This window comes from Ovis aries, chromosome 13, assembly GCF_016772045.2.
Source record: "Ovis aries strain OAR_USU_Benz2616 breed Rambouillet chromosome 13, ARS-UI_Ramb_v3.0, whole genome shotgun sequence".
NCBI classification, from domain to species: Eukaryota; Metazoa; Chordata; class Mammalia; order Artiodactyla; family Bovidae; genus Ovis; species Ovis aries.
The window spans coordinates 75,825,628-75,846,331 of record NC_056066.1 but is presented as its reverse complement, the minus strand read 5'-3'; the positions used below and the strand labels follow the sequence as shown (position 1 = coordinate 75,846,331).

Genomic DNA, 20,704 nt, shown 5'->3' with positions numbered 1-20,704 from the left:
GGGTTCGATCCCTGGGTTGGGAACATGCCCTGGAAGAGGGCATGGCAACCCACTCCAGTGTTCTTGCCTGGAGAATCCCCATGGACAGAGGAGCCTGTGGTCCACGGGGTCGCGAAGAGTGGGACACGACTACGCACAGCACACAGCACATGCATTGTCTAAAAGCAGAGGTTCCTTGTTGGGTGGGAGCCGTGTATTAACAGCCAAGATAGATCAGGGGACAGTCAGTAGGACTGCTGATCACTGGAGCCGAGGGCCTCGAGGATGCTCTACCCTCCTGGTGTTTCTCTCCGGTACCATCCTCACACTCCAGGGCCGAGCAGTTTGTCTTTATTTTGTAGCCCTTGTGTATTTTTATCAAATGCAGGAAAACACAGGCTAGAATGAGGACGGTTTTCCTTCCTCTGTGTTTCCTGTGTGGCCCCAGAAGGAATTTGAGTCTGTGGTCCTCCCCCCGGCTCCCCAGACATGTTCTCTGGTTTTCACAGACCAGGTGTGGCCCAGCGCCTGTTTCTGTAAATGAAGTTTACAGGCACAAAGCCACGTCCACTTAGCGATACCTTGTTTGTAGTCACTTCTGCTCTCCTGTGACGAGAGTGTTGCAGTAGAGACCATATGACCTGCAAAGCCTCAGCTGTTCACCTCCTATCTTTATAGAACCCTTTTGTAGAGAAGGTTTGCTGGCTCCTGGTATAGGCTGGGGTGTTCCATGGAGTGTTGCAGAAGCCGATGAACAGGCCTGTCTATTTCTTGTTAAGCTGACCAGTGGAAGGAACAGGGGCGTAAGAACGTGTGCGCTCGGAGCCTGCAGTTAGTCCCATAGCAACCTGCTTGCCTGACTCTGAGAACACACCTTGGACACATGGGGGAGGAAAAAATCGTAACTCATTCTGCCTGCAATGATTTACCTTTCCTTTTCTAAAATGTTGCATATTTATCAGATTATTTTTATGGCGCAGAAAACACTTACAAGCAGCAGATAAGGCCGGTATCTGATTGGCAAGGTGATTCCCAGCCAGCTAGTTCTCATCAAGGATGAACCCTCCTAAAAAAAGGGCAGCCCGGTCCGCCCGCCTCTTGGTCCTCCTGGGAACGCCCGCCCCTGGCCAGGTGGGGGTTGGGGGCAGACATGGAGGAGGGGCACTTAACTTCTCAAGGGGCAATATCCTGGCTTCTGTTAGATGGAAAGGGCTTGGTTGCCCGCTCAAGAGATGATGAGCGGTCACATTCTGATTCTTCTAGTTTCATTGAGGTTTTCATGCGTCTTCCTGTTCTATTATTAACTTACTGAAAGGAAGCTGGGCCCTCAAATACGCCTTCCTGCTATCTTGCAGAAAGCCGCAGTGCATCCTGGAGGACCCCACTCAGGTTAGAAATAGTTCTGCTTGCTTGATAGGTCCAGTTTATCTCTCTGGGGGAAGGGGGGGGTTCCTCCGTCTTCCCCTCCCCCAGCCGCTCCACTTTCACACCCTCCCCTGTCGAAATTCAAGCAACCATTTTCCTAGGCAGAGAGCAGGCTTCTGCCTGGGTGACTCTGAGCTGAGGGCAGTTTTGCGTCCCACCCGGGGACCTTGGGCAGTGCTTGGAGATATTTTTGGTTGTCCCAGTTTGGTGCGTGGTGGGTGGGGTGCCCCCGAATGATGCCACACATCCTCCAGTGCACAGGAGCAGGTCCCCACAACCAAGATTGTCTAGCCCAAGATGTCACCTGAGTTGAGAACCCCTTACTCTAGATGCTGTTATCTTTTCCTGCCCCCTCTCTATTACGTTTCTAGTTGTCTTCCTAAATTTCAGACTTTTTTCCCTTCTACTCTTTTTGCATTAGCAGAAGTTATTTTTTTAAGTGTTTACTGGTGTATCGTTGATTTATAATGAGTTAGTTTCAGGCCTACAGCAAGGAGAAACAGGCACATAACGTGTATGTAGTCTGTTTTCGATTCTTTTCCCGTATAGTTCATTACAGAGAATGGAGGAGAGATCCATGCACTGTGCAGCCGGTCCTTGTTAGTATCCTGTCTTATGTGTTGTCGTTTGGTCACTCAGTCACGTCCAACCCTTTTGTGACCCCGTTTACTGTAGCCCACCAGGCTCCTCTGTCCATGGAGTTTTCTAGGCAAGAGTACTGGAGTGGGTTGCCATTTCCTCCTCCAGGGGATCTTCCTGAACCAGGAAGACCCAAACCTGAGTCTCCTGCATTGAAGGTGGATTCTTTCTCACTGAGCTGCTGGGGAAGTCCATCTATTTTATATATAGTAATGTGTAAATGTCAATCAGAAACTTCCAGTTCATCCCCCGCTCCCTTTGCCGCCTGGTAATAATCGTAAGTTTGTTTGGCAGAAGTTATTTTGAATTACAGAAAATGTTCTCTGAGGGGGTCACTGAATCATCAGAATCTCTTTTTCATTCAGCTTCATCTTCTGTGGGGCATAGGGATGAAAGTGCTAGGACACCCAGGTGGGAGTCTTTGCTTCTGGACTTGTGGGGTCAGATGAGTCTTTTAAGCTTCATTTTCTCATCTGTCCACTAGGACTAGTGATGTCTGCCCTGCGTGCCTCTCTGGGGGATGGTGAGGACAGAATGGAGATGGTGTGTGTGACAGTGCGCTGAAAAGCGTAACGTAGAGAGAATAGCATAATGATGCTATTATCTGCTGGAAACCAAGTAGAGCAGGCTCTTTAAACGAACTGATGAAACAGGACTCAAAAATTACACAACTGCCCTTATTAGTCTTAGCTCTTTTCTTAGTAGAAATGAGTTGGGAGGCTTAGAAGGATTGATTCATGAAGATCTGCTAAGCAAGCATCTCTGAAACTCTTTATCAAGGAAGGTGGAAGTACCAGGCATTTGGGAGACATTAAAACCTCATAGTAAAAACCAGGAGCAAGATGGATGCCTGCAATTGTGGTTACTCGCTCCCATTATCCTGGGGGTCCTAGCTGGTAAAATAAGGAGAAAACTAAAATGATACATGGATATTAGACATGGGCAGACAAAACTAATGTTACTTAGAGATGATAAAAACTTTTAATCAGTAAACTATTAGAACTGTGTATATATATAAATAGTATTAAAAATCTAATAGCGCTTCTATGTACCAACAATAACTATTTAGAAACTGTAATGGGAAAATGGTCCATTCACAGCAGCAACAAAAATTATGCAGTCCCTAACCAATATATGAGATCTTCATGGAAAAAACTGTAAAGTTTTACTGAAGGACAGGGAAAGGAAGTTTTTTTAGAGGTAGGCACTGTGGTTGTGGCTGCCCTCTTGTCCACGGAATCAAGGCTAAAGTGGGTTGAGTAGCTTTCCCAAGGTCACATGGGAAGTTACCAGGTCTTTTTGAACACTTAACCCCTAGACTTTCTCATACTTCCTAAACAAGATTTCTTACTGGTCTCAACTATGCATTTTCTGAATGAGTTTCTCTGAGGGATTGTTTTCAGAGAGTAGCTTTGCTGGATTTTGTAATGTATCATTTAGTTCAGTCGCTCAGTTGTGACTGACTCATTTTGACCCCATGGACTGCAGCATGCTAGGCTTCCCTGTCCATCACCAACTCCCAGAGCTTGCTCAGACTCATGTCCGTTGAGTTGGTGATGCCAGCCAACCATCTCATCCTCTGTCATCCCCTTCTCCTCCTGACCTCGATCTCTCCCAGCATCAGGGTCTTTTCCAATGCATCGTTAGGGAAGCCTTTCTCTTGCTATTTTGGCGTAGGGAGGGGTCTAGCTCTCATGAATTGGCACTTCCCACTCTTATCTTTCTGCCCCTGTTTGTCTTCAGTAAGAAATGTGGCTTCTCTGCAAATACCAAGGCCTCCTGTGTTTGAGAAGCATGGTTTTACGAAAGCCTCTTGTTGGCTATAATTCTTTGTGCATTGGGGGTAGCCTTCAAAAAAAAAGAATTGTCATTTTTGATGACTCATTTCCAAACGGATCCATTCTCCTCTGGCCCATTGTTGAAAGACTCCCAGGGCAAATTGCCATGCTTGCTTGGCTTTTTACGTTTAGACTTCCATATGTTGGACTTCGAAGTGTACCAGCAGTATTTGTCATGGTGGCGCTGTGTTAATTGCATGCGTTGTATGATTCCTTTTAATTCCAACCACAATCCCATGGAATTAGATGTTATCAGCCCCATTTTACAGATGAGAAAATTGAAGCTGGGGGTGGTTAAGCGACTTGCCCTGGTCCTGCAGCTGGTTGAGCTAAATTTGAACCCAGGCATGCCTTGGTTTTAGCCGTTGTGCTCTCCTGCTAGGCTGCCTGTTAACTCTCAGACACCAGCTTTTCAAGTCATGGCCTCTTCAAATACATGATTGAAAAAGTAAACCTTAATACCTAATGACTTGCAACTTTTATATTAATATAAAATAGAGTAACCCCAGATAGCTTTTTAATGAATGTGTGTAATGCTCTGATTTTCTTTTGTTGTTATTGTTGTGTTTGTTCAAATTCCTTTTGAGAATGCACATTTGTTTTGAAACCAAACCTGTCTTTCTTGCCTACATTTCAGTCAGAACTAAGACATGGTCCGTTTTACTATATGAAGCAGCCACTCACCACAGACCCTGTTGATGTTGTACCGCAGGACGGACGAAATGATTTCTACTGCTGGGTTTGTCACCGGGAAGGCCAAGTCCTTTGCTGTGAGCTCTGTCCCCGGGTTTATCACGCTAAGTGTCTGAGACTGACATCGGAACCAGAGGGGGACTGGTTTTGTCCTGAATGTGAGGTTAGTTCCTGATGAATGAATGCATTGTCTGCCTCGTTTACTCTCCTTTCTGTTTCTTCCTTTGATATCGAATTTTTCAAATAATCCAAACACGAGGAGGAGAGAAGTTTTTTGTCTTCCCTCTGCTCGGTCCTGATCATCCCCCTTTTGGGGACCAACACTGGCAGTGGTCTTAGCACTCCAGCTCTTGGAAAGACAATCGCACTGAATATTGATTTTGAGTCTTCGTGGGTTTCTGGATCGCTCTGAGATCTTCAGCCTTCTTTGATTCTTCTGGAATGAGCATTCCGGAAGGTACAAACTTCTACCAAGCTCTTTTCTTCCTTCTTGGATGTTGTTTTCTGCTGTGTCACTGAATCCTCGGCAGTAGCCAAGCTGGAAGGCCAGTGTTGTTTGTATGTTCCACATGGTGGCCATCTGATGCTCTTTTTCATACCTCTTAAATGAAGAGGTCCCAGAAGTCCTCTTATGATTTGAGAAAGACTTAAAGAAGGGAAGGAGCCATGGAGCCATGGGAAAAGGCGGTGGGGACGGAACCGAGTCAGAAGCACGCTGGCACAGTGAAGGGAACGTGTATATTTCATTTGTAGCAAAGCCTGAACACTCTTCATGAAAACAATTAAGATTTCCAGTCTTCTGAAGTGTCTTCTAGTCTTGGGAACATCCATCTAAGATGCTTTTTCCAAATGCTGAAAATAAGAATTTTATCTAGAAAACAAAAATGAAGTGAAACAACAGCAGCAGCAAGCAAAAAGAATGTCATCTACAAAGTTATTTAATATGGAATGTCACCTGAATTCAAAGGTACATTGGTATTAGATCACAGATGAGGATGCTTTCTATGCAGGAAATGGAAAGTTCTCAGATGTTGATCATGGGGGAAGAAAGGCAAGCTTTAGGATGGTGTCTGTCATACCGCTTTTGTATACAGTAAAGGGAAAATCTATGGGAAGAAATTAGGTGTCAGATTAATATGATGATGACATTTTAATGGTGTTATGCCCCTAGAGTTGCACAAGATGATCCCTGATTCTGTCTGGGTTACTTTAGACAGAGACATTGTTCAGCAGTGGCCTCCTGTTCAGAGTCCAATCTCATTCTCTGCATTTAATTGTGGAAACTGGAGCCTTCATCTGTTTCCTTTGTCTTGACCATTCCTTCCCAATTGTTTAATAATTTCTCAGCGAAGATAGTGGCTCAGACAGGATACTTTTGCTGTAGAGAATAGAGCTTGATGAAAGGCAGCTGAAACCATAGGGATTTATTATCATGTGTAGAAAGAAGCCAGAGGCAGGACCAGGACAGAGTTTGTTCAGAGCCAGAATCTTCACATTTTGTTGTTGAGGTGACGTGTCCCTGGCCGTAAGATGGTGGCTGGAGGTTTTATCACGTGTGGCTAGACAGTAGTCCTCCTGGGAGAAGTGTGTCTCCTCACATCCCTTTTTATCAAGCAAAAGACACGCCCTTGGGCTCCTTGGTCAGGATTGGCTCACCAGTCCCCAGGCAGGAAATGCTTGCAAACTCTGGCCCCTTTTCATTCTGCATTGTAGGACCTGGGCATTGCCAGCCAGGAGGACTGGGCTGGGCTGGGAGAGAAGAGGTCCACAGTTGAGTGAGCAACTCAGGTGTTCACCATGGAGAGTTACCTGGAGACGAACTGGAGTTCAAACAGATGTGTGATCTGTGTCTAAGACTTTGAGTCCTGGATTTCTTCCAGGAGTGAATGGGCGAGGCGGTCAACTAGGAAGACTAGCTGTTTCTGGTTCTGGTAGCTGAACAGTTAGATCCATGCATCATTTCCTCTTCCGAGCACCTCTTGTGTTGCCCTTTTTTCTCAACAACCAGCCATGAAAGTTCCTTTTGGAGGATCCGGAGATCTGAAGAATGGAAACAAAATCCAGATTAGTTGGAGAAACCTTGCTTTGCTCTCCCTACACAGGTGAATCAAGAGTGACATCACCCGAGTTGGCTATTTTTGTTCTTGCTGCTACCTAAGGATTCCACAGCTCTGAGATCTGGTACCAGTTTATATAGCAGAATCTGGTTTCAGACGTGTCTTTAATAGGAATTTCTCTTTTCTCACCCATGGAGGTAGACGTGTAAGATTGCTCCTTGGGTAGTTTGCTGGAGTGTCCTGAGGGGGTTCACGTCAGTGGTGACAGAGAATGAAACCATACTTATTAGTTCACTTCCATGCATTAGACTTTTTCTATAGGGAAGACTGTCCTGCTCCATCCATGATGTCATTGCATTAATGCCTTGTCAGTTCCCTGAAAGATAGCCCAGAACCTTTAGAGGCTCAAGGAAAGTGGTTCATTCGTTGTGTGAGGAGAGTGCTCTGAAACCACCAGTGGCCTTTCGTGTCCTATTTTTGAAACCCAAGATTATAAGAATGACGATTTTTCGGGTCCTTGCCCACCTCCCCTCTTTTCAGATTATATTGCCTCCATGAGCTAACAACACTTCTTAATCAGGTCATCAGTGGATTGGTAGGCTGCTTCATTTTTATCCACAGATCAGCCCCCAGGTCAAGTAGACTGGAGTCCTCGTCAAGAGAAAGAACTGGTCTCATTTAGGTGGGGGTCATTTTTTGTGTTTGAAGTTACTGGAAAATTAGGAAAGGGAAATGAATACATGGCATCCTAATGTTCTTTCCTAACCGGGTATTTGTGTGATTTTGACTTGCAGAAGATCACAGTAGCGGAATGCATCGAGACTCAGAGTAAAGCCATGACGATGCTCACCATCGAACAGTTATCATATCTGCTCAAGTTCGCCATTCAGAAAATGAAACAGCCAGGGGTAAGAAGACACTTCCCCTTGTTACACGTGTTGATGAGATGGTGATTTTTGTTCTGTTAACAGTTTTGTTCCTTGTAGTTACCTCGGCTTTTCAGACTCGTGTGCTTCTTACTCTTTGGGTCTTGTGTGCCCAGATGCAAATCCCTGTAAATTTAATGGGACAGAGGCATTGAGCGAATTCTCAAAAGTGAACACTTTGTGTCCCCTAGGAGTTTAGTCGGGAAATGACATATATTAGGAAGCTGGTGGGGATGTAAAATTCTTAGTGGTTGCAAAGTGAAAGCTCAGACCACGCTAGATAAGGGGGAGTTGTAAAAATTCCATTTCAGTGAGAGAGCTGAGTGCAGCCCGGGGTATTTGTAATCAGGGTCTAATGAGGGAGCCTTCGAGATTCCTGTAGAGGGCGAGGATTTGCTTGGTTTCTGCAAGTTTGAATTGGGATTTGATGCACAGCCTTTGCCTTTAGGAAAATCGATGTGAGAGCAGGCCTGCCATGTTCAGCTGGCAAGCTGTGTACTTTAAAGTGGTTTTTCTCAAACAGTCCCAGTTACCATAGCTGTCATTTTGTAGTTTTTTGCCACGGTTGTCAGAAAGATGGCAGTAACATACCTTGTTTTTAAAAATAATACTTTATGACAAGATTATCAATGTTAGGACATTTTTCCTACAGAAAATTGGGTTTTTTTGTAGAGTTCTTTGGTAGATTTACACAAAGGCACCAGATGGGCTAGTGGTGACCCTTTATGAAACTCTTCAGACTTTGCTTTCTAAGTCAAAGGAATATATGGAAATACAGAATCTGAATGCTTTTAGTAGCCATTGTGGTTTAATTTCTTTAAAAATGTAGAAATTTTAGTTTTGAGATTATATTCTGAAATTTGATACCATGATGGAAAAAGTTCAGAGCATGCCCATTGGGTGTTGCTAAATTGGGAACCCCTTTCACAAAAACTCCATCAACGGAAGCAAAAGTATATAGCCTCATTAAAAATAAAACACCAAACTTTGACAAGAAGAATTGATTTATTTAGATTTGTCAACACTGTAGAATTATAAACCAAAAAGAATAAGAAGGTGTTAATTTCTTACCTAAATTGTTTGTTACAAAGTCAGGGCAGAAAGTTGCTGATTTTATGGAAGCATCTTTTAAACTGACAAAGCCAAACTTATTCTGGATGAGAAAGAGCTTGGATAACTGCAGATGGTAACCCATTCACATGCCTTGCTTAGGCACAATTTGGTCGTTAATTAAATCTTACCTATAAGTGTGTGTTTGTCTATATGAATTGTATACGTGTGTTCCTGGTCATAGTTCCTTGACAAGGGATCAAACCTGGGCTCCTGGCGTTGAGAGCACTGAGTCTTAACCACTGGGAATTCCCTATATATTTTTTGATTAATAAATAAATAGTGTCCATTGACAAACCAGGCCTCACATTTTGAACTGATTCAAATGGTCTTAAAAAAAGTGGACTAAGATACAAAACCTTTATTCTAGGGCCCCAGCCTCCAGGCCACGGACTGGTATGCCTGTCAGATCGGCCGTGGCATTAGATTGGAAATAAAGTGCACAGTAATTGTAATATGCTTGAATCATCCCCAAACCATTACCTCACCCCCATCCATGGAGAAATGGTCTTCCACAAAACCTGTCCGTGGTGCTTAAAAGGTTGGAGACCACTGCTTTACATAGTCCCTGTGTTGAAAGTAATTTGGCTCCTAAGAGGAGGAGCAAAATCTCACTAAGATTTCCACCCATGTGTAAAATACCTGTTGGCAATTAAGGGAACTTTTTGGCACGTCATCTCTGCTACTGCTGCTAAGTCACTTCAGTCGTGTCTGACTCTCTGCGACTCCATAGAAGGCAGCCCACCAGGCTCCCCCATCCCTGGGATTCTCCAGGCAAGAACGCTGGAGTGGGTTGCCATTTCCTTCTCCAATGCATGAAAGTGAAAAGTGAAAGTGAAGTCGCTCAGTCGTGTCCGACCCTCAGCGACCCCATGGACTGCAGCCTACCAGGCTCCTCCATCCATGGGATTTTCCAGGCAAGAGTACTGGGGTGGGGTGCCATTGCCTTCTCCAATGTCATCCCTAGGTGTAGCCAAATTTCACCTCCAGTCAGTGTTAATTGTGGGCATTTGCAGTGTACTACAGATGAGCCTCCTTCAGAGTTGAGGTCTAAAGTAACTGATAGCCCGTTGTTCTTGTCGATCTTGATTGAAGAGGCCTGGACCTGTTATTTGAGTATACACTGGAAACAGAGCAGATGACAAAACTGGAACACAGCTGGGCCATGATGATTGACAACCAGGCAGAATTAGAAGGCGAACCACTTTGGAGCTTTTCAAGGGCCTGTTTTGTAGAAAGTTTTAGAACTGTGTTTTCTGGAAAGATGTCTCCATTGTGGAAGTACTTTGTAGGCGCTAATGCTTGCGGTCTTCCGTAGCAGTGACGGGTTTGTGTTTGTGTGTATGCGTCCTTTCTTTTACAGACAGATGCATTTCAGAAGCCTGTCCCATTGGAGCAACATCCTGACTATGCAGAATACATCTTCCACCCCATGGACCTTTGTACATTGGAAAAGGTGGGCTTCCATCAAAGAGCCCACAGCTGTCGAGATGACTCAAGATTCGCCCTTACTTCCCAGCCCTGTCTCAATAGATGGCTCTTCTATGTCTCCCCTGCGCCACTTCTATTTGGATGGAAGAACGCTCATTCCCCTAACTTCTTTGTAATATTTTCCCAAGGATTGCAGTGGGCGTTGAAACCCACTGCTTAGCGCCGAATAGTATTTCTGCTGGTGACTCTAGCCTTTTACCTGAGAAAGTTACAGCTTCTAAGCAATAGTGATTTGATTGATTTGGGGTTTACCCTTCTCTTTCTTTTGGAGGTGTTAATGAGAGCAGCAGGAAGGAAGCAAGAGAAAATCAAGTATCTGGGAAACCTTCATGTTAGCAGTAAACATGTGGCTTCTTAGATCTTGACTTATTTCATGGAGAAGGGTATTTTTGTAGTGCCTAGCCCTGGTTTTCAAAGGTTCAAACTGAAATTCCATGCTGAAAATTACACTGGTAGCATTTTAGACTGTGTCTGTCATCTTGGTGCTGATTTTCAAATTTTTGGCACCAAAATATTCTTAAAAAAAACCATGAATGAGGAGAAAACATTACTTTGTATTGTGTGTATTGATGGACCCACTCCCCCAACCTCCAAACAGTAAATTCAGCCTGCTTTGGAAAATTGCTCACACCCTTATGGTGTTAAAAAAAAAAAAAAAGACATTCCCAAAAGATGAGGTTAGAATCCTAATTTCACAAATCAATAGCTTTGGAATTTTGGATTAGTTCTTTAACATTACTGTATCTCAGTTTCCCTGTCTGTAAAATGGGGATAAAGAATGGCTTCATTGAGTTTTTAATTATGAGGCTTTTGGGAGACTGTGCAGTTAATAATAAATGTGTAAATATATAAAATACCCTGGTTCATTGGAGGAAGCTGCTTGATAAATGACAGTGCTATAAGATGAGAAGATTCAGGTTAGTGTGATGAATTCAGTGAATGCATTTTTATAGAGTTATAGATCTCAACTGTAATAGCATCTTGGGAAATGAGTAAAAGCATTAATTAATTTGGCAAATGACTGCTAAGAAAATTATGTGGGGACGCAGGTGTTACAGGCTGTGGCTTACAGAGACTTACTGGTGATTATTTTCTGTGGCTTTTCTCCCCAGAATGCTAAAAAGAAAATGTATGGCTGCACAGAAGCCTTCCTGGCTGATGCAAAGTGGATTTTGCACAACTGTATCATTTACAATGGGGGTGAGTGGCTTAGATGACTCTTAGAAAAGAGGGGGCGCTGTGTGCGTTGCCTGTTCTCCTGCCTTTCATTAAAAAAAGAAAAACAAAATCAGAATCTTTTCTCATGCGTCAGAACCCAGAACTGAAAAAACTCTGTGTAGATTGCTCATATGTGTGAATAGGGGGTGGGGACTACATGCACTTCAGGGTATGAGCTGATGTCCACTGTTGCTTGTGACTATGTGATGCTTTTACCTGTCCTCTTAATTTTTAAAACATATTTATCTATCTTTGGTTGCACTGCGTCTTTGCTGCTGTGTGTGGGCTTTCTCTAGTTGCGGCGAGTGGGAGCTACTCTTCGTTGCCGTGCATGGGGTTCCCATCTCGGTGGCTTCTCTTGTTGCAGAGAACAGGCTCTAAGTGCTCAGGCTTCAGTCGTGGGGCATGGGCTTAGGTGGCCCACGGCATGTGGAGTCTGGGATTGAACCCGTGTGCCCTGCAGGGGCACGCAGATTCTTAACCATTATATCATCAGGGAAGGCCTCCCTGCCCTTCTTAATGGAGGAATAATTATATAAAATAGAAGGCACAGGTTTCACAGGTACATTCCATGAATCTGACAAATGTGTTCCACCTCCGTAACTCCAACCGCAAAGACGACCCTGAAACGTTTCTATCACCCTGTTATATCCCAGTTGCCTCTCTCCCCTAAATCCACACTCCTCAAAAGGAATTACTGTTCTGTTTTCTATAACTGAGAATTAATTCTCCATATTCTAGAATTTCATATCAGTGGAGTCTTGACAGAGTGTAATATTTTGGGGATTCACTTCTGTTGTATTATTGCTTTGTTCCTTCTTACTGAGGGGTGGTATCAGCATTGTGTGAATATACAATTTATCCATTTCCTTTGTTGATGTTGATGGATATTTGTATTGTTTTCAGTTTTCGGCTATTATGAATAAAGCCCCGCGCCCCCCGCCTCCCCGCCCTGCCCCGTGAACATTGTTACAGAAGTCTTTGTGTGGACGCTCTCATTTCTCTTGGATAAATACCCAAGAGTGGTATTGCTAGATCATTGAGTAGGTTTGTATTTAAATTATAAGAAATTTTACCAAACTGTTTCGTCAGGTAGTTGTAAAATACACTTCTAGCAGTGTACGTGAGAGTTTTTGTCGCGCCATATCATTGCCAACATTTGATGCTGTGTAGCCGTCCTTGAACGCATGCAGTGTTATGCAGTGGCCGTTTTATTTGTCTCTAATGACTTGGTATTGAGTACCTTCTGTGTTCATTAGTCATTTATGCATCTTTTGTTGGTAAAATGTCTATTCAGATCTTTTGTTCATTTCAAAAATTGAATTTTTTTTTAATTATTGAGTTCTAGGACTTTTCTTTGATTCTATATAAAGTTTTGTTACGTTTTTGTGGATTAACCTTTCTGGACAGATTAGAGGAGACTTCCCATTAAAATTTCTTCCATGGGCACCTTTCCCATTGCCCTATCTTCTGCCATAATCCTCTCTGTCTGCCTTCTTGCCAGGTAGATCTTTAAGCGTGTCCTGCCCCATCCTGCTCCTCTAGTCCCCTGCTGAAACCCTCCTCTCTCTTTGCCGTGATGATTTTTCCTTGTCCTTTAGTCTCAGCCTTTCAGTCCTGAGTAGTTTTCCTTTGTGACCCAGACCATATTACATACTTTTGTTAAGGGCTCTCATTACCTGTCCTTCCGCATGACAGTATTTATCACACTTTCTTGATGGTGCTTTTTAAATTTTGAGTTGCTCACCAGGGCGTAAGGTCTTTAAGGGCCTATCTTGTTTCCTGTACACGCTCAGGCCTAGCATAGACTGTTGTTAGCTGATGTTTGAAGAAGGAAATATGAGTGGATGACTATCTGCTTAAAGTACATATTTTGCATTACTAACGTGTTTGCAGGGCTGGGGATGCAGGGATGAGAGAAAGATATGTATCTAGGCATTGGGAATTTGTGTAAAGGTTATAAACTCAAATACAGAGAAAGGCCAGTAAGACCATATAAACAAGTGAATGAAGTCAGGTAGCAGAAAAACAGAATAAGCCAGGATGACCAGTGCAGGAAGCTGGAGACTACAGACAGCAGGAAGCTCCTACCCACTCTGGAGAGATCGCCATTGGACACTCCAGTGGTTTATTGGGTACAGAGTTTTCTGATCTGAGTTTTCAAACATGTCAGAAATCTAGGTATTTGTGTGTATGAAATCTTTTGCCACCAAATCTACAATTTCTGAAAACATACTGTTCAATACAACATGGCTTTTTGACCTTCTTGTTCTCTGGTTTAGTGCAAAGGTGAAGGATTAAGAGTTAGACCTGGAGCCATAACCTCAATTCTTTAGCTCAGTGATCTCATATACGTGATGACTGCTGAACCTCAGTTTACTCTTAGGTGAAATGAGACCATTCATGCTTGCTTCCTAATCAGGCTTTTTTAAGGAGTTAAGTTCATTGCACCAGGCACACTGGAGTTAGTCAATTAAATGTTTTCTTTTCCCTGGACTCTTCTTAGTATTCCCTGGTGGCTCAGAGGGTAAAGCATCTGCCTGCAATGCAGGAGACCTGGGTTCGATCCCTGGGTCAGGAAGATCCCCTGGAGAAAGAAATGGCAACCCACTCCAGTACTCTTGCCTGGAAAATCCCATGGACAGAGAAGCCTGGTAGACTACAGTCCATGGGATCGCAAAGAGTCGGACATGAATGAGCGACTTCACTTTCACTTCCACTTCTTGGGTTAGGGTCTGGGACAAGGGGCAGAAGAAGGCTCCTTTATTTATATATTTATTTATTTACAGCTGTGCTGGGTCCTTGTTGCTGCGGGCTTTTCTCTGCTTGCAGAGAGCAGGGGCTGCTCTCTAGTTGAGACGCGTGGGCTTCTCGTGGTGACTTCTCTTGTTGCAGAGCATGGGCTCCAAGGTGCTTGGGCTCAGTTACTCATGTAATTTTTCTGGAAAAGGGATCAAACCTGCATCCTCTGCATTGTCATGCAGACTCTTTATCACTGGACTACTGGGGAAGTCCAGAAGGCTCCTTTCCACTAATTTGGGCCTTGAAACTATAAAAGCATCTTTCAAATATTAACTTGTGAACTATTGGGAAACCACCACAAATTGTCATCTTTCAGGGAGTATCTCAGCACCAAAGGTTGGTTTCTGGGAACAGTCAACTACACTGATGTTAGAAGCCAGACATGTCTTGTTTTTAACCTTTAAAGAGTTACTCCCAAGGGAAAGCAAGTGAAAAGGTTGCTAATAGAGGTATAAATCCTAAGGTGTTTCTGTGTTTCCATTTGAATTAATCCTATTGTCTTATTCCCTTAGGAAATCACAAATTGACACAAATTGCAAAAGTAGTCATCAAAATCTGTGAGCATGAGGTATGTGTTTCCCGCTGTCCCCTTTTAAGTGTACCTGGAATGGTGGGTTGGGTGCTTGATGTTCCCATTGGTGGAATTGTCCAAGGGTAGTTGTGGAGATTGGAGAATTTGTTGATGCACAGACAGCATCTTTTGTCTTCGAGGAAAGTAAAAGCAACAGAGGGGACCCTAGTATGTGATGAAATAACACCCTTACCTTATCTGTGATCAAGGGGATTTTTTCAGCCTTGACTGGTGGTCAAGCCCTGCATGTAGCGTGGAGTTTATAATTTCTTTGCCCCACAGTCTGTGGCATTTCCCTGGGTCCTTTTTAGTCTTCTTCTTCTTTTTTTTTGTTATAGCACAATTTATATATTTCAAATGGACAAAAAAATTAGTATCATTTACAGTATCTGAAGATAAACTGCCTTTGAATGGGAGCTTTCTTTCCAGTACTTTGAGGTCTACAAGACGTATCTAGAAAATTTATTACTGTGGGAAATGAAGACTGCTTAAATCGAATGGGGGACAGGGGAAGGCCTGTGGTTTTCTTTTTGATTGGTTGATGTAACGCTGTCCTTCAGGCAGCTGAGGGAGTTTCATATTTTCTCTAGACATCGTTAGGCGCCGAAGCTCTGGCAGGACAACTTTGATGCTATACGAATTCTGCCATTTTGCTAGCACTGATAACGGCTCTTGGGTCCACCGCTTCATTAGAACTATTAGCTCCATTCATATTAATTTTTGTTACAAATCTTACAAAGGGGGGCGCTTCTGGGTATTTAGGCCCACATTGTATTTTAAGGCTGTATGTTCGGTTTTCACAAATTGTCCTAGCCCGTGGTGGCTGCCATCTTGCATCGCTGTTGCTCAGAGGCCGACCCCGTCTTCCCTTTCAGTCTTCTTGTGGCAGGTGTTTGCATTTGCTGTTATTTGCAGGAAATGTCCTGAATTTCTCCAAGAATGGCCCAGGTGTCCAGGAAAAATGCCCCCCTAGTTTTGATGGTGTGGATGAAATGAACCTCCTGGGCTGGGCTTGGGCTGTTCCATGTGTGTGGGGAATGGGCCAAGTTAGGACGCTGGGAGGTGAGGTTCAGAAAGAGATGATGATGGCTTGGGCTAGGTGACTGCATCGAGGTTGGTGAGAAATAGTCCAATTAATGTTCAGGGTGTTCCCCACCGTGGCACTTAGTTTAGCTAACCTTACCTGCCAGTATCGTCATATATTTCTTGAGGACTTGCAGATATAAGGCCCTGGGAGTGACACATTCTAATACCTTTTTGCTTTACAGATGAATGAAATTGAAGTTTGTCCAGAGTGTTATCTAGCTGCCTGCCAAAAACGAGATAACTGGTTTTGTGAGCCTTGTGTAAGTTGGGTTTCCTTTTCTATCTTTGTTTTCTGAACTCTCTGTCTTGGATGACCCAGGACAGCTTTCTCCAGCTGGCTTACTGGATGGAACTTTGGATGATGTTTTTAGATAATTTTCTTGCTGATATAGTTATAGTCAGAAAGGGAGTAATCCAGGTGGGATAAACCTCTTTGGCTAAAAGTTCAAAGCATCATCATTGACGGGGTCTGTTAGTCCTTGAAAACAGCAGGATGCAGAGTAAAAGAAAAAACTCACCAGAGGAAAGACACACCAATGTCATGCAGATAGTGAACCAGTAGTGGAAAATGAGTATGTTTCTTACAAATCACCTGGGTCTATTTTAAGAGGTTTGGAAATCCCTTCTAGGATTAACTCCATGGTCTCGCCAAACCATGGTTCTTTTTTTTTTTCCCCTTTCTTTAAGATTTGATCAATGAAGTAATCAACACTGACATAGTCAGAGCTCAGGAAAGAGCAGGAAAATATAGGGTTGTCTGGATTTCCCCTTTAAAAAAAAAAAATCTATTTTTGATTGGAAGATAATTGCTTTTCATTGTGTTGATTTCCACCATACACCAACATGAGTCAGTCGTAGGCGTACATATGACTCCTCGCTCTTGAACCTCCCTCCCACCTCACACCCCATCCCACCCCTCTAGGTTGCCACAGAACACCAGGTTAAGCTCCCCTGTGTTACATGGCACCTTCCCACTAGCTGTCAGTTTTACATATGAGACCGTGGTTCTTGAGGATGGGATGGGGGTAGGTCAGTCACCCTTGTTGCCCCCAGGGATCTCCATTTTCCAAACTGGTGCTTTGCAGAGAGAGGTGTGTTTTGGGGTGGGCTGGGAGTATGGAGGTGGGGGTAGAGGGAATTGGGCGGCGAGACTTTTCATTAGAGTTGAGAATCAAAGCATAGCTGATAGCTTTTCCTGCCTTTGGAGATGAATATCTGAATAGTTCAGGCTTTGAGGAGCACTTGATGAAGAATAAAGGTATGTAGTGCTGCCTGTTATTCTGTGCTGGGTGTCATGTGCGTTTAACCCTCCAACTTAACGGAGAGTGTAGGTATCACTGTCCCCGTGTTGCCCAGAAAGGGTCAGTGTCCTGCTCACTGCCATCCAGGTGGTAGTGGCACAGCCAGGATTCAAGCCTGGGTTTGTTAGCGCTTACCTTCTCGGTTTCCCCATTTAACTGCCAGCCTTGCCCAGGCTTACTGGCCATGCATCTGGGGAGACAGACCCTGCTTGAAACGATCCTCTTTCACTTTGTGGCCTGTCTCACCGCGCCCTTGCCTGAACCTCACCTACCGAGCTTTATATATAGGTCTTGCTTTCGAATACGTACAAACTCGGGATTTTGTTTTTCTCTTCCTAGAGCAATCCACATCCTTTGGTTTGGGCAAAACTGAAGGGGTTTCCATTCTGGCCTGCGAAAGCTCTGAGGGATAAAGATGGGCAGGTGGATGCCCGTTTCTTTGGACAACACGACAGGTGGGAGTTAAACACGGGCTTCAAATGCATAGCTCCAAGTGAGCCTTTGATCCTGCCAATGAATGCGAGAAGGGGCGGGGGCACAGCTATTATTTGATTGTCATGATACCCACCGATGATCTTGTAGTTTAAAAAAATACTGGCCTGGGCTGTGTTAAGCCTGATTGTGCACCGGCTTCCGTTTTTTCAGGTAGGTTGGAAAGGATCTTGCTTTCGTGATTTTGTGGATGCAGCCAGCATGGGCATAGGTTCCACGGCTATTTTAAGCTCTGCTGTTCTTTTTTTTTGTTTTGTTTTGTTTTCCCCCCTGCAGTAAATTAAATCACCGCACAAATTGCTTTTCAAAATAATGCTTTCAGGGATTAGAAACATTTCCCCAGATTGCTGGTAAATGAATCTCCCATCGTCGTGTGGGGTAGTCCCCTCCTGTTCCTTTTTCTGTGGAGCTAAAATGGGAAATTAGAAGGGGTTGCTGTTTTGACAGGTAGGAGCCCTCCCTCCTAGCCTTCCTGCCCTCCCCCTCCTAGCGAATCGAATTATTCTAGCTAGATGTGAATCACTCTAGCTAATAGCGGCTCTCTGCAGAGCGCAGCCCCCCCACCTGCTTCAGAACAACAGGTAGACAGAGATGAGCAGCGGTTAATATCTCCGGCTCTCTTTCAGCAACTTATGTTGTGATTAAATGAGGCAACCCCCCCCACTCCCCCCAGAGCCCTAGCAGGCAGGCTGGAAAGTGTTTGTGTGTGTGTATATTTAAAAGACATATTTTGAAAATTATACCCACCCACAGAACATACAGAAAATACAGTTTATCATTTGAAACAACAGCAGAATCTGAAATAATTGCTCCTTGTAAAATTTTGCTTGTCATCTTTGGCGGAAAAAAAAACCAAACGAATTTCAAAGTAATCTGCAAAGTCACTTACCAGGAATCCAAGCAGTGCATTGATAGGAAACAAGATGGAAATTAGCAGAGATGGTTCTGGGATTGATGGCAAGTATTATATTTTGATCTTAACCATTTTTTGTTGGGAAACTTTCTGAAATTCCCTTATTCATTGATTCATTCAAAGAAACATATTTTCAGTGTGTGCTGTGTGCCAGGCCGAGTGCATGCTACTGTGGCAGCTGACATTGTTTTAAGTGCCTTTTTTAATAGAAGCTGCTTTTATCCCCATTTCCTTGATAGGAAAACCAAGGCCCAGAACTAGAAAGTAGCTCAGCTGTGTGACTGTGTTGCCTCTCAAGACATAGCCTCCTAGAGGCTTCCTGTCACTAAGTAAATAGGATATCCCTTTCAGTATTTTCTGGGTCTTCTTTAAGAAAAAGAAACCCTTTTCTGAAGTCACTTGTAAAATAACTTCATGGAACTTAGGGCACCAATGCCAGACAAAAATGGGAGAGGGTACAATCCCAGTGACTGTGGCTGGTCAGCTCCTGGGGGTGCAGGGTACCGGTCAGATGCGTCTCCCCAGTATCCCTCCAGGTAGGGGCTCATCTTCCACCTCACCAACAGAGTGGAGGCTGGCCCAGTGAAGGGGCCTCAGCTGTCGGGGCCGCCTGGAGCTCCCTGCTGCTCCTCAGAGCCCCATTTTGGTTCCAACTCCTGCCCACTCGGCTGAAAGCTCTGGAAGCCCCGCAGACGCTGGCCCTGGGGGCATCTGGCTCCTGCCCAGCCCTCGTTCTGCCTGGCTGCACCTTTGGCTCCTCGGTCCTCTGCAGAATGACAGCAGTGAGTGGGAGCGGATGAGAAGCGGATAGTTTCCAGCACTGTGAGGGTGCGGGTGGGTATTTTGAGGGGTTCCGTGTTCATATGCATCGTGACCTAGCATCACCAAGAGCTGTGAGCTGTGGGTAGCCAGCCTGTACCCTGGACTCTGCCCCATGGCCGGGCTTTGTTTCTCCCTGGTGGTTTCCTCTTAAAAAATAGGAAGGAGATGCTCTTAACTTTTGGGTAAAAGAGAAGATAGAAAGTTTATATTTTCTACTTTAAAATTTTGAAAGACTTGGTGTTGGGTCCACATTCCCAAGGCACTCTGATAGCACCTGAGTAGGGGGTCCTTGCATTAGACCGGGTGTGAGTTTCCCACCCACTGTCCCCACTAAGTGTTGCTCCCCATGGCTTTGTACCTGACTTGAGTTTATGGTCTGTGAAATCCCTGAGGTCTCCTTGGAAACGCAGATTCCTACCAGATTCCCATCTACCCGCTGGGTTGAGGCTAGGGGCATGAGGTATCGCAAAGGCACACCCCGAATGCTCTTATATCTACTCTTGCCTTCCCCAGAGCATGGTGGTTTTGTTTCCATCTCCTGCCTGCCTTCACTTGGGTGGCTGATTCCAGAAAAGCAGCTCACGTTCTAGTGGATTTCTGCAGAGCACACTAGGATGTGAGGGCTGATGGTAGGAAGACAGAACTAGCCTGAATCAAGAGTTGAAGAGCTCATACCTCAAAGCTAATAGGCTGTTTTCCCATTTTTATCCATGTGAATTATCTCACATTCAGAACGCTTTTTAGGGTTGTGGTTTTCTAACCTTTCCTTCTAGTCCCATGGAGAATCGCAGTTTTAAAAGAGAAAAGAAACCTCTTTATGTCTGAGTACATGAGAGTGAGATTTGGGCAATAATTATCTTCTCGGAGGTGTGGTCTAGGATCCAGACTGTTTTCTTACTCTCTACCAACGCAGAGGCAGAGGGAATTTATTATTTTTTTAATGGATTAAACCGACTAAGCTATTGAGCCTTTTAAAATGTAGCTGAGTGTCTTGTTCACATTCCGTCCTTGTGACAGAACGTACCCGTTAAGTGGATTGTTAATTAACCATTCAAACCAAGTCATTTTTAAAAAATGGAATATGTGTTTAAGAATCTTGGTAATTCCACCAGGATAATTTGGTTTGCGTTAAGGAAAAAAAGAAAAAACACCATTCTGGAAACAACCTAGGTGGCCATCGAGAGATGAATGGATGGAGTAAATGTGGTCTCTGCACACAGTGGATACTGTTCTGCCTTAAGAAAGATGAAGCATCGCAGCTGTACCAGAAGGACTTTGGGCAACGTGGAATAAGCCCTTTCCACGAATACTGCATGATTCCAATTGTAGGAGGTATCTGAG

At 44.2% G+C, this 20,704-nt stretch overlaps 1 protein-coding gene and 1 pseudogene across 33 annotated transcripts in view; one reads left to right on the top strand and one right to left on the bottom strand.

The window, feature by feature from the left end:
- Positions 1-20,704, top strand: part of ZMYND8 (zinc finger MYND-type containing 8) — a 122,711-nt gene that overhangs the window by 43,090 nt on the left and 58,917 nt on the right. For 19 of the 33 annotated variants that reach the window (XM_042230232.1, XM_060397082.1, XM_027977292.2 and 16 more), the window contains 7 exons: positions 4,519-4,737; positions 7,426-7,539; positions 10,031-10,123; positions 11,271-11,358; positions 14,691-14,746; positions 16,018-16,095; positions 17,476-17,591. In XM_042230232.1, the coding sequence (XP_042086166.1) occupies positions 4,549-4,737; positions 7,426-7,539; positions 10,031-10,123; positions 11,271-11,358; positions 14,691-14,746; positions 16,018-16,095; positions 17,476-17,591 (734 nt within the window). In that variant the 5' untranslated portion in view covers positions 4,519-4,548. The remainder of the gene's footprint in view (positions 1-4,518; positions 4,738-7,425; positions 7,540-10,030; positions 10,124-11,270; positions 11,359-14,690; positions 14,747-16,017; positions 16,096-17,475; positions 17,592-20,704) is intronic. The other 14 variants (XM_042230233.1, XM_042230231.1, XM_027977293.2 and 11 more) reach the window with 2 other exon arrangements.
- On the bottom strand, positions 15,215-15,994 carry LOC105609553 (ubiquitin-conjugating enzyme E2 variant 1-like; annotated as a pseudogene).